Below are 16,815 nucleotides of genomic sequence, written 5' to 3' on the forward strand. Positions count from 1 at the left end.
AGTTTTAGAGGTATGTAGGTCATTTTCTAGGCTATGGGGGTCTTTTAGTCATTTTTTATGTTTCACGGGTGTTTCAATCATTTTTTTAGGTTTTAGGAGCATTTCTATTATTTTTAAGTTTCGAGGATATTTTGGTCATTTTCTAGGTTTTAGGCTTTTTTTGTCAATTTTTTTTTCAGTTTCAGGGGTTATCTTGGTCATTTTAAGGTTTCGTGGGCATTTATGTCATTTTTTAAGTTTTAAGAGTATTTTAGTCATTTTTAAGGTTTCGAGGGCATTTTTTTTTTCATTTTTTTAGGTTTTGAGGCATTTCATTCATTTTTAAGTTTTCGGGGGCATTATTGTCATTTTTATGTTTTGGTGATATTTCGTTCATTTTTTAGGTTTCAAACACATTTCAGCCAATTTTTAGGTTTCAAGGGTATTTTGGTCATTTTAAAGGTTTTTGGGGGTATATCTACCATTTTTTAAGTTTTCAAGATATTTCGGTCATTTTTTAGGTTTCGGGGAATTTCAGTCATTTTTAGGTTTCAGAGGCATTTCAATCATCTATTAGGTTCTATGAGTATTCCAGTCAATTTTTAGGTTTCGGGAGTATTTCAGTCACTATTTTAAAAACCAGACCGGATCGAGTGGTCTAACGAGTTCAATTGGGAACCAGATGCCAGTTCGGTCCTGTAAAAACTAGAAATAACTAGGAACCAAAGCCAAATTTGGTTTTGCCTCTGGTCTAGTTTTTAAAACCATGATTTAGTCTTTTTTAGGTTTTAGAGGTATTTCAGTCATTTTTTAAAGTTTTAGGGGTATTTCGGTCATTCTTTAAGTTTTGGGGTGCATTTCAGACATTTTTATGCTTCAAGGATATTTCAATCATTTTTTTGGTTCTAAGGGTATTTTTATCATTTTTTTTTAAGTTTCAAAGGGTATTTTGGTCATTTTTTAGGTTTCAAAAGGAATTTCTATCATTTTATAAGTTTCATAGATATTTCGGCCATTTGTTTTTTTGAGGTTTTGAGGTATTTTGATCATTTTTTAGGTTTTGAGGGCATTTCAATTGTTTGTTTAGGATGTGAGGTTATTTTGGTCATTTTGTAGGTTTCAAGAGCATTTCGATCATTCTTTAGGTTTTATGAGTATTTTGGTCATTTTTTGGGTAATGGGGTATTTCTTTCATTTTTTTAGTTTTGGGGCTATTTTGTCATTTTTAGGTTTTGGTGGTGTAAATACTCGATTTTGCACCCATGATTTAATTAAAGAGAATGACTGGAATGACCATCCATGTACCTTAAAAATCATGATTTCATTACATGCATCAATTTGTTGTTGCATTACATGCATCAATTTGTTCATTGCATATCTTAAAAATGATCTTGAGATTCTGAGGGTCGCAATGGTGTGTCCGGTTTCTAAATTGAACCATCAAATCGAAGGATATTGCATGATCAAGTTTGCACGGTCAACATGCATTGTGTCTAGGTAGAGTCGACCACGCACAATTAATTTAAATTAATTCTGATTGGTTAAATAATTAAAATTAATTAAATAATTTTGTGATTGGTTGATAATTAGTGTTTAAAATAAGATTGCATGCATAGGAATAAAATGGATGATTGGATAACATTAAAATTGTGTATAATCTGAATTTTACCAAGATTTATTTTAAGGGATTTATCTAAAAGATAATTGTTCCTAAAAAGTCTGAATTATCCAGAAAATAGATAAAAAATTATAGACTAAGGATGAAAACACGTCTAGATACAAGGACCGGATCAAAAAACCTAAGAAAGAGAGGCCAAAACGCACTCAAACACGAAAGTGCATTCGGCGTCCAAAAGCACCATTCGACACTTTTGGAGTGCTGAACGGCACTTTAAAAGTGCCAAATTGACCTCTTTTGGGCTTTGGCTCGACGCCTTTCGGGTGACGATAAAGCACACCCTTTTCAATCTTTTCGCAGAAGGATGAGTCTCGATTCGCGTTCTACACATCAGAGCTATTTTTTAGAGTTTTCTAGCCTCTATAAATTGGGACTAGATCTCATAATTCAGGGACTTTTTTGGGTTCTCTGAGAGGCATACGTTTTTCGGTTCTCAAAGTTCTTATATTTGCTGATCCTTTCTAATATTTGCTGCTAAAATTAGGGTTTTTAGGTTTCAAAGATAATTGAATAAATTTCTTTGAACCTTAAAATACCCTCTCATGAACAAGAAGTGCTCATGCGAGAGGTTGTTTTCAATCACTCTATTCTTTTTTATGCTTCTTGTTTATGATGATGCATGTTTTCATTTATCCATAACATGAGTTGTTAATCATTATTTGTTAAAGCATGATCTTGATTTTTTTTATATAATTGTTGTGATCTCTTTCTTAATTTCAAAGATCTACATATAACCAATTCTTTTTTAAAAATAAAAACAGATCTGCACCTTTCTTGGATGTAGATCTGAATTTTTCTTAAACAAAAGCGGATTTGTATCTTTATTAGATGTAGATCTGAATTTTTTTCGAATAAAAAACTGATTTGTATCTTTCTTGGATACTTTGTATCTTTCTTGGATACTTATCTGATTTTTCTTTAACATATGTAGATTTTGAAACAAAGAAAAAGATTATGCACAATTGTATTCTTGGTTGTTTGTTTTATTTAGTTCATGCAGCATAAATTTATCTTATGAATAAAATTCTTTTCATAAAAAATCTTTTCAATATTTTTTTTAAACCTACAAAAACATATTAGATTTTTATAAACTAAAAACCATTTTTTTATCACTAAAATAGATCTGAACTTTTTTTAAAACAAAGAAGAGGATTCATTCATAAATAAATTTGTGTATATACAACATGTCATTCATAGAATGCACAAAAGGGATACATTGGTCACAAGAGTCTAGAAGACCAGACTCTGTATGGGTGGAATGGGTGTCTAACACCTTCCCATTCCGTAACCTAGCCTCCGAATCTAGTTCTTTTGGATAGGTAGATCTATGTCATGTCTTTATTTTTTATTTTGGGTAGAATATAACTAGGACAAAAAACCATGTAACTATTTGGTAGTTTGTAACTAGGACCCAAAACCATGTAATTTTCAATTCTTCAAACATGTATTTTCTTTATTCAATCAATGATAGAGGAACAATTCAATCATGTATTTTTTTTTTTGTATAAAAATAAGTGGCGACTCCACACCACTTATCCAAAAAGAGAGGCGCCCTAAAATGCACTCCAAAAACTCTCTCTTTTTTTAGAGGCACTTTCAAGGTCTCTCATAGGTGGCATTTTAGTCATTTTTTAAGTTTCGAGGGCATTTTTGTCATTTTTAAGTTTCGGGAAGTATTTCAATAAATCTTTAGATTCTCAAGGTATTTTGGTCATTTTTAGGTTTTAAGAATATTTCAGTAATTTTAGAGTGTTTGGGTGTTTTGGTCATTTTGACAATTTAGGGTAATTTTGGTAATTTTTTAGATTTAAGAGTATTTTGGTCATTTAGAGATTATAGTTGTATTTTTGTTATACATCATTCTAATATGTGTGTGTGGGTATACATATAGGGGAAAAACCCATTTTTTTGTTTCCTGCTCAAGTTCTTTTGTAGGCTGTGTCTTGCTGGGATGAAATGCCACCCAAAAGACGCAAAGCTGAGTTAGAACCACTAGGTGCATGCCATGAGGGACGGAGAGGAAAAGAGTACTTACACCGTGGCAGGCAGGGGTGCCATGACAAGCAAACAAACAAAAGAGTTTTCTTTGCCTGGTGAGGTGGAGTGGCGCGGCTAGCGCTGGTAAGTGGCGCTGGTTGGGTGACTGACTAATTAGTAATGGTTAGTAAGGACACCCGCACCAGACAAAAAAAAATTAAGGGCTAAAATGGTAAAAGCCAGGTACGACTGGCACTATATAAGGAGCATTCGTTGTGCACGGCAGAGGGGGGAGGGGAACCAATGGGAGGATAATCACTGAAACTAAGAAAAAACACTAAGAGTTAAAAAACCAAGAAAAATGAAAGAAAGAATTAGAGAGAATAGAAAGAGGAGTAAAAAACAAAGAGAAAGGAAGGAAAGAACTAAGGAATAGAAAGAAGAGTAAAAAACAGAGAGAACAGAGTGGTAACATGCACCGAGTAGGTTAATCTCCCTCTCCCTCTTCGACCTATGTTCTCTGGTAACAGCGAAGGACCTCTATAAACACAAGTCATTAAGGCCCGCCACTTCAAAGTAGTTAATTTCTCCTTTTGGACAGATTAGTCGTATTGAAGAGGTGATTCCCCTTCTTGACTTAGATTTGACAACGTAACTCGATACGGCAAACTGACATTTATTTATTTTAATAAGCTTATTATTGTTCATTCAATACTTACCCTTTGTTGCTGTTTTATAAAACGAGCATTCCTTATCAAAGCCCATTACTCACTTTTGTCCGAATCGCAAAGGAATTTCCATTATTGTCTTTATTGTATCTGTCTGCCGTAGTTAATGTAACAGTTCTGCCTACCATGGGTATGTGATCAAAGCCTGGTTAATAGGGGTATCGTTTGCGCACAAGCCGGACCAAGGAGGGTTGCTATTGGACCGATCCCAACTCCTTGATCTAGAAAACTTTGGGCCTAGTGTATCAGTAGGCGGCCCAGCCCAACATTTGCAAAAAAGGCCCACACATTTAAATTGGCGACTCCATTGGGGAGTTGGGAAACAGACAGGGACAAAGATCCTCGCAAAAAAATGTCGCCAACATCCAGGACGACGCGAAACATTAGTGTTGTCCCCTCGCAGGTTGAGTCGAGGCCAACAACTCCCCATCAGCCTAACCACGTAGAAAACATCAACGGATTGGGGGTTGAACCCTAACCGCAGGCAAGGAATCCCGCTGACAATACCAATGCTTTTGTTGATGTGCTCCAAGCACTGCAACACTCGCAACAACAGATGATGGAGGAAATCCGTCAATTAAAGACAGAAAAGACCATGGAGAAAGGAAGCCAACGCGTCCCAAAGCATGCGACAGACAAGAAGGAAACGCTAGTCGGAGGTGCCCTGCAGAATGAAGGACAACGCTACATCACTATGGCTGAAGTAGCAGCTCTCTTAGAGTAAGAGAGGGCCAGAGCACTCAAGGAAAGATTTTATGCACGGAGACCTCCTTAACCGTTAAGAGTGCTTAGCAAACCATATCCTAAAAGGTATGAACCACGCGCTTTCGCGCAATATGACGATTGGAAGGGTAGTGTTGTCGAGCATGTGAGCAAATTCATTGGCACTCTTGGCCTTTATGCTGCAGACGAGGACTTATGTCTGCGGGAGTTTTCCAAATCATTATGCGATCGTGCCTACACCTGGTACATAGGCCTAAAACCGGGATCAATCCCAACCTGGGATGACATGGTGGATGAATTTTGCACTAAGTACTTCCACGGAGAGGAAACAGTAACGCTTGCTACTTTACAAGCTACCAAGCAAAGAAACGGAGATGATTTAATGGAGTACATCAAGTGATTCAGAGACATAGCGCTTGATTGCTATAACCATTGTGAAGAAAAGACATTGGTGGAGATGTGTATGATGAATATGATCAGAGAATACAAAGCTGTTCTGGAAAACTTGGAGATCTCCCAATTTGCGTAGCTGTTACAAAAGGCCAGAAAGACTGCTTAATCGGTGAGGTCAAGTTTTGACAAAAGAAACGTCCCGCAGGCCATGGTGGCATCCACTGGCAAAAGGAAGAGAAAAACAGATGGGAGGGAGTATGATACCCCTTTACCAATACCATGCACCCCAAAGGAACTGGATATGCTCTTGGACAGATGGAAAGCAGATAAAGTTTTTAAGCCCAACCAAGTTTCTAGGGAGCCCATAGAAGAAAGGCGGAGGGACCCACATCTCTGCCGCTTGCACAATTATGTGTAACATCCTACCACAAAATGTTGGGCACCGTAGGATCAAAGAAGGGACCCTGGAGCTCTCGCAGAAAGAAGTTGAAAGGAACCCACTCCCAAACCATAAAGGGAAGGGTGTAGTAGCGGTAGTAATCTGCGCAGATCCAGGGGAAGATGAAGAAGAGAATCCAACCATGCCTGCCACGAAAATCACCACCATACAGAAGAGCTCCAAATTCAAAAATTTGTTTGACCAACTAGGCCTTATGGCGAAAGAGCGGAAGATAGCTACAGAGGCCCTGGTAAGCATTGCCTTCAGGGCGGGAGTGGAATATTTGTTAGCAGAAGTTGCAGATGATAGAGCTCTCTTGCAGGAATCAACTAAAATCACTTTCAGTAATGAGGACATGGAAGTGGGATGCCCTGACCACAGGAGGCCTCTTTATTTAGCCGTGTCTATAAATCAGATCCCTATATAGAGGGCCTTGGTGGATACAGGTGCCTCAGTAAACCTGGTATCATTAAGCACCCTGTAGGCGGCAGGAATTTCAAAAAGAAAAATCCAAAGGTGCCTAATGGAAGTAATTGGGTTCGGAGGAAGCAGTAAATAAACCGCAGGCCACATTCAATTGTGGTTAAAGGTGGGCCCTATAGCCTCTTTAGCTCGGTTCCATGTGGTAAAAACGGAGGTTTCATACCATGTGCTCTTAGGGAGGCCGTGGCTGGATAAACACCGGCTGGTGCCATTTACCTATCACTAGTGCGTGAAAGAGAGGTTGAATAGCAGGATGATACGTATAGCAACAAACCCATCGCGATTGGAGCAAGCAGAGGCTCATTTAGTAGAAACCATGTTTTATGACCAATGGGCACCGTCCGGGGAAAGCTCAGTATCGAAACCAAGTGACACCTTTGTCCCTAGGTAGGAAGACGTTCGAGGTGACCCAGAACCTGATCTAAGAGAATTACTCTCTCAAAAGAAGAAGAGAAAAGAAACGCCTGCTGTAGAACCAGATGACACGCTGTAATGTGTCAAGGCCCGAGGACCCGACGGCAGGATCGTGTATAAACTATGAAGGTGCATGGGACCCATAAGTGAAACACAAGCGGGCTCTAGACAAGAATGGCAGCATAAAAGCCTAGTGCGTTGCATAGCTCAAAAAGGCTCAGAAGAAGGAAATCATGGAGAAAGAGACGAGGAGGTTACGGTAGACAAATGTGTACAGGTTATGGCAGAAAAGAAGTTAGAGGAAGTCAACTTGGGATCCGACTCACAGGAACCAAGGCCCATCTCGATCAGTTTGAAGTTATCAGAAAAGGAAAAATTAAAGTTCATACTACTGTTGAAGGAATACAAAGACATTTTTGCGTGGGATTATAGTGAAAATCCAAGATTAGATCCTGGGCTAGTAGTGCATACGCTGAATGTGGACCCAAAGGCCAGGCCAGTTGTCTAGCCTACCAGAATATTTCACACTGAAATAGAAGAGAAAATAGTCAAGGAGGTACAGAAGTTGTTAGCCGTAGTATTCATCAAACCCATTCAACATCCACGTTGGTTATCCAACGTAGTGCCAGTGAAAAAGAAGAACGGGTAGATAAGGTGCTGCGTAGATTTCAGGAATCTCAACAGAGTCTACCCAAAAGACGAATTCCTACTACCAAACATGGACTTACTAATAGATTCTGCGGTAGGAAGCGCCATGTTTTCCTTCATGGATGGGTTCAGTGGATACAATCAGATCAGAATGGCACCAAAGGAAGTGGAAAAGACTACTTTCAGAACACCTATAGACAAATTTTACTATACAGTAACGCCATTTGGGTTAAAGATCGCAGGTGCAACTTATCAGAGGACAATGACGGCGATATTCCATGACATGATGCATCGTGAATTAGAAGACTATGTGGATGACATAGTGGTGAAGTCAAAGAAGCGGGAAGAGCATATCCAAGTGTTGAGGAGGGTATTCGAAAGGTGCAGAACTTTCAAGCTAAGAATGAACCCCCTCAAATGTGCATTGGGAGTATCTTCAGAGAAATAGACGTAGACTCAGCTAAAGCGACATAGCCACTATGAAGCCTCCAGCCACAGTAAAGGAGTTGAAAAGTTTTTTTGGGAAAGTCTCATATACCCAAAGATTCATCCCCGGACTGGCATCCATCACCTCTACTTTCGGGAAATTGCTAAAAAAGGGGAAAAACTTTGGATGGGGGGAGGTACAGCAGGCAGCCTTTAAAAGGCTACAGCAGATTATGATGAATCTTCCTACCGTACAAGCTCCAAGCTGCAGAAAGCCACTGCTACTATATTTAACCACCAACTAGTATGCCGTAGGTGCGCTGATCACCCAGGAGGATGGGGATGGTATGGAACAGCCAGTTTATTACATCATTCGAGCTCTAAAAGACACAGAAACTCGCTACGCAAGGGCAAAAAGAGCATGCTTGGCTATTGTGTATGCCTCGCAAAGGTTACATCATTATTTCCTGGCCAATGAGGTGTGGCTGATGACTAGGTCTCACGCCATCAAAGCCTTATTGCAATAGTCAATTCTCTCCGGCAGAATATCTCATTGGTTGCTACAATTATCATAGTATGACTTAAAGGCAGGAATGCCCAAGGCAGTAAAGAGTCAAGCTATAGCGGATCTGTTAGCACAGTTCCCAAGAGAAGAAGAATTCCTGCTCGATGATGAAGTCCCAGGAGAAGTAACTGCGGCAGAAGAAATCGGAGAACGGAGGGTGATGAAATTTAATGGGTCTTCTACTACCCAATTAGGGGGAGTGGGAGTAGTTCTGTATCATGAAGAAAACGAGGCTATAGCGCTATCATTCAAATTGGAATTCCCCTGTTCAAATAACACGGCGGAATATGAAGCCTATCTAACAGGGTTAGCCACAACCCTTGAAATGGGGGTTGAACACTTTAAAGTGATAGGGGACTCGAACCTAATGGTCTACCAGGCCAAAGTGAGTTTCTCTTTAAAGGAACCCAGCCTAGCCCTTTACAGGGTAATGGCCCAGAAGATGGAGGAAAGGTTCTCGACCTTTGAAATAGAGCACACACCGAGAAGCGAAAATCGGTTCGTAAATGCGCTGGCCGCGTTAGGCTCATAAATAGTATTCAAAGGGGATAGCGCCAAGATAGAAGTCAACAAGAGGAAAGAATCTATTATCGAAATATTGAAGGAAAAGTTCCAAGAGGAACAATGTAAAGAGGATTGGCAGAATCCAATAAGGGAGGCCCTAATAAAAGGAGGTGGTCCTAATAAAGGTACTAAAAGATTATGCCCTGGTAAGAGGAGAACTATATCACAGGATGCCAGGTGGGATTTTGTCTAGATGTGTGGGACAAGAAGAGGCTCAGAGGAAGTTGAAGGAGGTACACGACAAGACTTGCAGATCCTATGGAGAGATCAGCCTTTACCGCAGACTCCGAAAGGCAGGCTTTTACTAGCCGATTATGGGAAAGGACGCAGACCAAGTCCAAGTCCAATGCGAGACCTGCCAGCTTACGACTGACAGAGAAGAAAGCTACGCTGTGTTCATCAACAAAAATTGGAGAGAGCCATTCATCCAGTACTTGGCAGAAGGTATCCTGCCACAAAAACATAGTGAGCGATACAAGCTTAAAAGGCTAGTAACATGTTACTTTCTGCACGACGGGGTCCTCTTCAAAAAAGGGTATGATGGAGACCCATTACATTGTTTGGGCCCTGAGGAAGCGAAAAGTATGATAAAGGAGGTACACGCATGACAATGTGGTGAGCATCAAGGGAAAAAGAAGCTATACAGATGCCTACTACAGATAGGTTACTACTGGCCTGCCATGAAAAGGGACACGGCAGAATTCATGAAAAGATGTCACAGCTACTAGGTGCAAGCTAACTTGATTCACACCTACCCGCAACACTTGCACAGTATGGTTATCCCATGACCATTCCATACTTGGGGGCTTAATTTGGTAGGATCAGTTAACCCACCACCGCGCGGATACATATGAATCCTACTGGCTACATAATACTTCACCAAATAGGCAGAGGCAGTGCCACTTCGCAAAGCCACGGGAGGAACGGTGGCAAACTTATTAAGGAAAATATAATTGTAAGGTTTGGGGTGCCCCATAGAATCATCAGCAATAATGGCACGCCGTTTGTCAACAGTAATGTAAGGAAGATGCTAGAATTCTACCAGGTTAAACACCATCGATCATTGCCTTACTACCCGCAAGGAAATGGACAGGCAGAGGTGACAAACAAAACCCTCATAAAAATCATCAGTAAAATGAGTCAAGAGTATACAGGAGGATGGGTAACGCATCTGCCAGATGCCCTTTGGGCCTATAGAAACTTGCCGAAGTCAGCCATAGGATTTTCACCCTTCTCTCTAGTCTATGGAACAGAAGTGATGAGCCCAGCAGAAATAATGACCCATTCCCTACGGGTTATGCAAATGAAAGAAAAAGAAAAGGAGAAGGAGGTCTTTGCAGCAGAAAGGTATGACGACTTAGAAGGGCTTGACGAAAAAAGAGAAGAAGCACAGGAGCGCAGCTGCAGATATAGACAAAGGATGACGGAAGCCTGCGGCAAGACGACTAAGGAAAGGGTATTTACAGAAGGACAGCTTGTGTTGAAAGTGGCAAATTACGCTAGGCGAGGCATGGCAAGGCCGTCTAAGTTTGCACCAAAATGGGAAGGACCCCTTGTGATAAGGGAGGTGTATCCCACTAGGTATTATCGCTTGACCTAGACGGATGGCAAGGACTTGATGGACCCCATCAATGGGAAATAGCTGAAATGTTATTATGCGTAGAAGGAAGAAGAACGAGAGGTCACGAAATCACCTTCTTTTTTTTCTTTTTTTTTTTCTTTTTTAAGAGTCTTATGTTTCCCTTTTGTTTTCTCTTATCTTTCAAGTGACCATGTCACGAAAACAAGGAACTGTAACATGCTTTCATGAAATATGCAATGAAAATTTATGAAGCATTATAAACCATCCCATGTCATAATAGTAGCAAGAAAAGAAAGCAGTTACCAAGGGTAGCATTTTATAGTTACAAAACCCAAATTGTGGCAAACTCGCCAAATAAGTGCTAAAAAAAAGAGAAAAGAGAAGGGAAATATAAGATGTACCAGGTAGAAAAATAAGGGAACCATATCATTATCAACGAAGTCTGGAAATAAGAGTCTGGTCACCAAAACGGCTGGAACCACCAATGCTGGAAGCAAGGCACTCACGAAGGCCCTCCAAGTCCGTCATCTCCTTCTTCAGATACTCAAGGCGTGTATCAATGGCATCAATGACAGGTTGAACCTTCCTCATAAATAGGGCACGAGCAATCTCACGGAAAGGGTATTTGTAGAAGGACAGCTCATGTTGAAAGTGTCAAACTACGCTAGGTGAGGCATGGCAGAGCCGTCTAAGTTTGCACCAAAATGGGAAGGACCCTTTGTGATAAGGGAGGCGCATCCCACTGGGTATTACCGCTTAACCCAGATGGATGGCAAGGACTTGATGGACCCCATCAATGGGAAATAGCTGAAATGTTATTATGCGTAGAAGGAAGAAGAACGAGAGGTCACGAAATCACATTTTTTCTTTTTTTCTTTTTTAAGAGTCTTATGTTTCCCTTTTGTTTTCTTTTATTTTCTCTTATCTTTCAAGTGACCATGTCACGAAAACAAGGAACTATAACATGCTTTCATGAAATATGTAATGAAAAGTTATGAAGTATTATAAAACATCCCATGTCATAATAGTAGCAAGAAAAGAAAGCAGTTACCAAGTGTAGCATTTTATAGTTACAAAACCCAAATTGTGGTAAACCCGCCAAATAAGTGCTAAAAAAAAAAAGAGAAAAGAGAAGGAAAATATAAGAGGTACTAGGTAGAAAAAGAAGGAAACCATATCATCATCAACGAAGTCTAGAAATAAGAGTCTGGTCACCAAAACGGCTGGAACCACCAATGCTAGAAACAAGGCACTCACGAAGACCCTCCAAGTCCGCCATCTCCTTCTTCAGAACCTCAAGGCGTGTATCAATGGCATCAATGACAGGCTGAACCTTCCTCATAAAAAGGGCACGAGCAATCTCACAGAGGTGGTCCAAGATGAACTTTACAGCGAACCCAACACTGACAAGCTCCTGAATCGCTGCCCTCCACTGCAGGATCCTCTCAGTTGAAACAGTGTCAATAAAATTATGCTCGATATTGTTCATTACACTTCCTAGCAGCTTCAGAAAATGCTCCTTAGTAGAACGACTATACCGAAATTCTCGCATAAAGTCACTGCGGCTACTGTAAATCGCCACGAGGTGGGAAGCGCAATCCTCAAGTATCCTAAAACCATGGAAGTCGACATAGGGAGGCTCGAAACCCCAGAATTTGCAGGATTGAGGTCGTTAACCTCGTGTTGGTCGAAGCGGATGAAGAAGGCTGTAGCCTCGCTCGCCAGATCTGGCGTTGCAGCAGAACTGCTACCCACCTCAGATTGAAAAGGAACGGTGGGAAGTGAACCTGGTAGAAGGTGTAAGTAGTGGAATAAGAATACGCGAGGCAAGCAAATTGAAACTCACAGCGAATGAGGGATGAAGAGAAGAGGAAAAGAGGAACTCACTAGGGCCTGCGAGAATGGGGGTTGTAGGAACGGCAGGAACATGTGCTACAAGTGTGGCTGAGGAAGTAACTGTAGGCATATCTTTGTCTGCTGCAACTTCCAGCTCTTCAGAGGTCTCTGCAATAAGAAAGAATGGACCTGCAAAATAACGGGAAACGGCAGTAGAAAGAGTGTCACTGATATTATATAAAGGAGAGATAACAAAAAAAAAAGGGAAAGGAAATTTGGCAACACATGGAGATATATACCCATGAATTCAACTCCGTGACTAGAGCTTTCTTCTTCTCCTTCAGATTCGAAAACCCTCTTTTTCTTGGCAGGTTCATCATCAGGGCCCTCAAGAACATCCTCAAACTCTTTAGAGGACAAGTCCGCATCAAGACCACGTGTGACAGATATAGGAATGGAGGTGGGGGTGACCACTAAGAAGGAGTCGTCTTTCGCAGCCTGGGATAGAGATGCAAAAGGATCACTAGTGGAGATAATAAGGGGCAGGATCGAAGAAACAGCCTCGGCCTGAACAGCAGCAGCAAGAATGGCCCCTTCTTGGGAAATGGGAGTCGAGGCAGGAATGGGAATGGTCTCACTAACCCCTTCAGCAGGAACTCCTTGTGGAGCAGCAGGAGTAGCAAAGGTCGCAGCAGGGAACACCATATCCGGCCCGTCGAAGAAGCCCTCCATAGGAGTACCCTTGGAGGCAGAAATCTCTTCAGTCGTAGGGTGATACACAGAGATGGGTTTAGGATCGGCCTGAGAAAACAAAAGACGTAGGTTAAGGACACGTATATGACAAAAAAAAAAAAGAGGAAGAGAAAAGGGAAGAAGGAGGCATACTTCAAACTCGGGCTCATCAAGCAGAATAGGATGGGTAGCAGATGAGTCTTCCTTGTACTTTGACTGCAAAAGAAAAAAATGAGAAGAAGGGGGCAAGTCAATAGGAGCACAGAGTTAGCCGCAAGAAGAATCCTATACAAGAATGACAAAGAATAAGGGAAGGTTAGAGATGACATACTTTGCGCTCAATAGTGGTGGACGCTCTAGGAGGAGAAGTTTTCCTTTTACTGCCCTGCGTCCTGCTGAAATGAGGAGCATCAGTGGATGGCCGAGGCATGGTAGGCCTAGTCTTGCTTGCGGCGGAACGCTTGCTAGAGCGGGTGCGAATGGAAAGAGAAGTAGTGTTCTTTAATACGATGTTACTCATAGAAGGGAGATCACTTTCGAAAGGAACAATATCTGAGCAAGTCTTAAAGGAGTCATCACCTGCCTTCTTCTTTGCAGACTTGGACTTGGTGGAACCTTTCTTCGCTGGCATAGGGATATTAGTCACTTTCACTCTCTTCTCCCAGCCCGCGGGGTAATCGCCAGCATGCTAGTACCACCCTTTCTCCTCCTCAACCCACTTGAATATGGCAGAACGACTTTGTTTCCTAGCATAAGCCAGCACAGATGCAGAAGGTAAAAGTAAGCAGGGATTGGCAGAGACAACCGCACCAAGCCCATCGGGAGGGATGAGGGAAAATTCGCGACTACCCAATAATTCCTTCTCAAAAGAAGTCATCACTGCCTGCTAGTACCTGTGCATAGCAGCAGTGCAAATGCCTTCCCTTCGAGAGCCTGGAATAGTAATTGTGGTGAAGTGCTAGCTCCAAAACTCGAAAGCAGTATGCCGCAGGAAAAGGCGAATGGAAGTGGGAGACTCCGCAAGAAAAGAGATGTCATTAGGAATGTCCTGATCCAGTCCAAATTGCCTCCTCACCCGATTAGTAGGGTAATGTACAAACCTGACGCCTTCATCAGCCAAATAAGGCAACAACTCAGCGTTGGTGGCTGCCAAGTACGTTATACCCCTCTCCTCAAAGCTAGTCAGCGGGGTGGTAGTGCCAATAACATCAACAAATGTGCCTATAACAGAATCCATACATGTATAACCTGTACCTAAATTCCTATATGCCCTAAAAAAAACCCAACTCCTTTATCCAAGAATTCAACAATAGGATGCTCAATCGGTTTTAAACCAGCCTAACGAAAAGCCAAAGGAAAATTGGAATCAAACCTACCACAGAAGTCCGTGATAACCTTCAAACACGAACTGTACTTCTCTTTGGCAAAACGTACGGGCCTACACTTTGCCAGACGCTTGGCACAGTGCTCATACAACATATGCTGCAAGATGGTACTGTGAACAGAAGTGGTGATTAAGTGACAAGAACCTGCCTGACTCTTATCACTCCGCAGGATGTCTAGTTGGACATATAGATGCCCCAGGAACATGGGTGCTAGTGGCAGACTCACCCCAGCAGAAATCTTAATGGCCAATCGAAAGTACAAGGGCTTCACAGCATAGTGGGGGTGAGAACCAAAAGCAAACTTACATAACCAGAATGTGACAAAGGCTGCATGGCTAGCAGTAACGGAAAGCTTTGAAGAAGAACCAATTCAGAATGACAACTTGGCATTACCACTCATCCTTTTCTTCAATTCGGTCTCTATGGCCTCTTCTTCCGGAGAAAGCTCAAGAGTGGCGGGATCGACGTCGCCAAGGATGGGCAAAAGCAATTGATTCGCCACGTCCTCCAAGGTTCCGGTAATCTCACTGCTGGGGAGGAAGAAGGTGTGGGTAGTGGTGCACCATTGACGAACTAAATGGCGGAGATTAAATAAGTCTCTAAAATTAGCCAAATGACGGGATAGAATGATGGCCTTCAATACACCGGCTCGCTGTAGTAAACCCATGAACCCCGTATCGGACAACTCTCTATCTACCCACTCCTTCCAACCCAAGGCGACGCCGGACCCAAATTCAAAATGGATGGGTACAGGAGTGAAAATGCCTTGGCAGATAAAGAGATTGGAAATCGAAGAGGCCAATGGAGCCCAAGAAACGTTGGGGTTACACTGACAAAGGGTGGGCCACACACGGCCTGGCGGTGGCGGCGCATAATCACCGGGGACTATAGGGAAATGGTCGTGAACATCATACCAAGGATCTATAAGGGGGACACACTTGCTGTTGGGGTCGCGCCGTTCCACTTCCTCATAGGAGTGGTCTGATTCAGAATAGGCGGCCTCTTCTCATGTTTCACGCGCAGCAGGATCATCAACAACCTCTTTCCCCTTATGGCGAAAAGAGGTTTGACCTTTCGCCACTGTCATGGAGTATTTGTCGATCGAAGAAGACAGTTTGTGATGGTAGGGAAAAAGGACACAAAGAAGAACAGAGAAGAGAAAGGGTGTTTGTGTCCGAAAATTTGAAGGGACACAGTCTTAAATACCAGCGCCATGGGGAAGGGTGCGAAGGGATGCGATGGGTCAGTCGGTGGATAAGGGAAGAAGTTAATGAAGCGAAGGTTGTGTTTCAAAATAACTGCTAAACTGGAAAATTCGAAGAGACAACACTATTCACGGTAGGAAAAGAAAAAAAATGTATATGAGTTGGGGGCCCACTTTTCGAAAAAGCCCACGAAGGAAAAGAAGAAGAAGAAAACAGAAGGGATAAGAAAGTCTTTATTTGCATATGAACTGCAAGAGCATTTCATATGCTTAGGAGGCTAAATGTAGATGCTCATTTTTTCTTTTAGAAGTCCAACAGAAGGGAAAGCCCAAGGACATGGGTAGAAGAGAGTAGGATGGAAATTCCATTAGGCCTAAGTGGCAGGAATAATGGATCATGGGTCCATAAAACAAACAAATAGACCCTGAAAAAGTAAATGGGCCTAAGAAGGCCCAGAAGAAAGAAATAGCAAACTCATGGGCAGTATGGATGTAGAAAAGTGAGAATGGACCATAGCTGTCACAACAGGCCCAAAGCAATGTAAGTAAAGAGAGTAAGGGGCAATGGAGAATCCATGAGCCCCAAAGATGAAATATGAAGCACTTGGGCCGAGGAAACCCAAGGAGTTAGTAAAGGTCCATGGGAAGCATAGAATTGGAAAGGGCCGAGGATGCCCCAAGAAAGTAAAAGGACCAAGGATGCCCAAAGGGAAGTAGGCGGGATGAGGGAGCCCGCAAGTAGTAAAAGGGCCTAATGAGCTTATTGGGCCATCAGAGAAGGAATGAACAGTAAAGCCCGAAGAGACCCAGCAACCCTAGGTCAAGCAAACTTCACGGCAGGCATAAATGATGTGGCAGGAAGTAAATAACAAGGCTGAGAATAAAAGCACGGAACAGCCCACAATCGGGCAAGGCCCAACCTCTAAAAAAGGCAAGCCATAAATGAAAAGTCAAAGGAAGCAGCTCACGCCATAAAAATCCAAAGACGAATGGTAGAATGGGTAGATGGACCTTCAGACCGTGGCAAACACATGAGCAGCGGGCAGAATTTGGACAAGC

At 42.1% G+C, this 16,815-nt stretch overlaps 1 protein-coding gene across 1 annotated transcript; it reads left to right on the forward strand.

The window, feature by feature from the left end:
* The first annotated feature begins 9,867 nt into the window (after positions 1 to 9,867).
* Positions 9,868 to 10,617, forward strand: LOC142635203 (uncharacterized). The gene has a single exon (XM_075809400.1). The coding sequence runs from the start codon at positions 9,868 to 9,870 to the stop codon at positions 10,615 to 10,617; it is 750 nt and encodes a 249-aa protein (XP_075665515.1).
* Positions 10,618 to 16,815: the final 6,198 nt, after the last annotated feature.

Source organism: Castanea sativa, chromosome 5 (assembly GCF_040712315.1).
Source record: "Castanea sativa cultivar Marrone di Chiusa Pesio chromosome 5, ASM4071231v1".
Taxonomy (NCBI): Eukaryota; Viridiplantae; Streptophyta; class Magnoliopsida; order Fagales; family Fagaceae; genus Castanea; species Castanea sativa.

Coding starts and splice junctions, on each gene's coding strand:
- LOC142635203 (XM_075809400.1), top strand. CDS start 9,868: ATGAATCCTACTGGCTACATAATACTTCACCAAATAGGCAGAGGCAGT.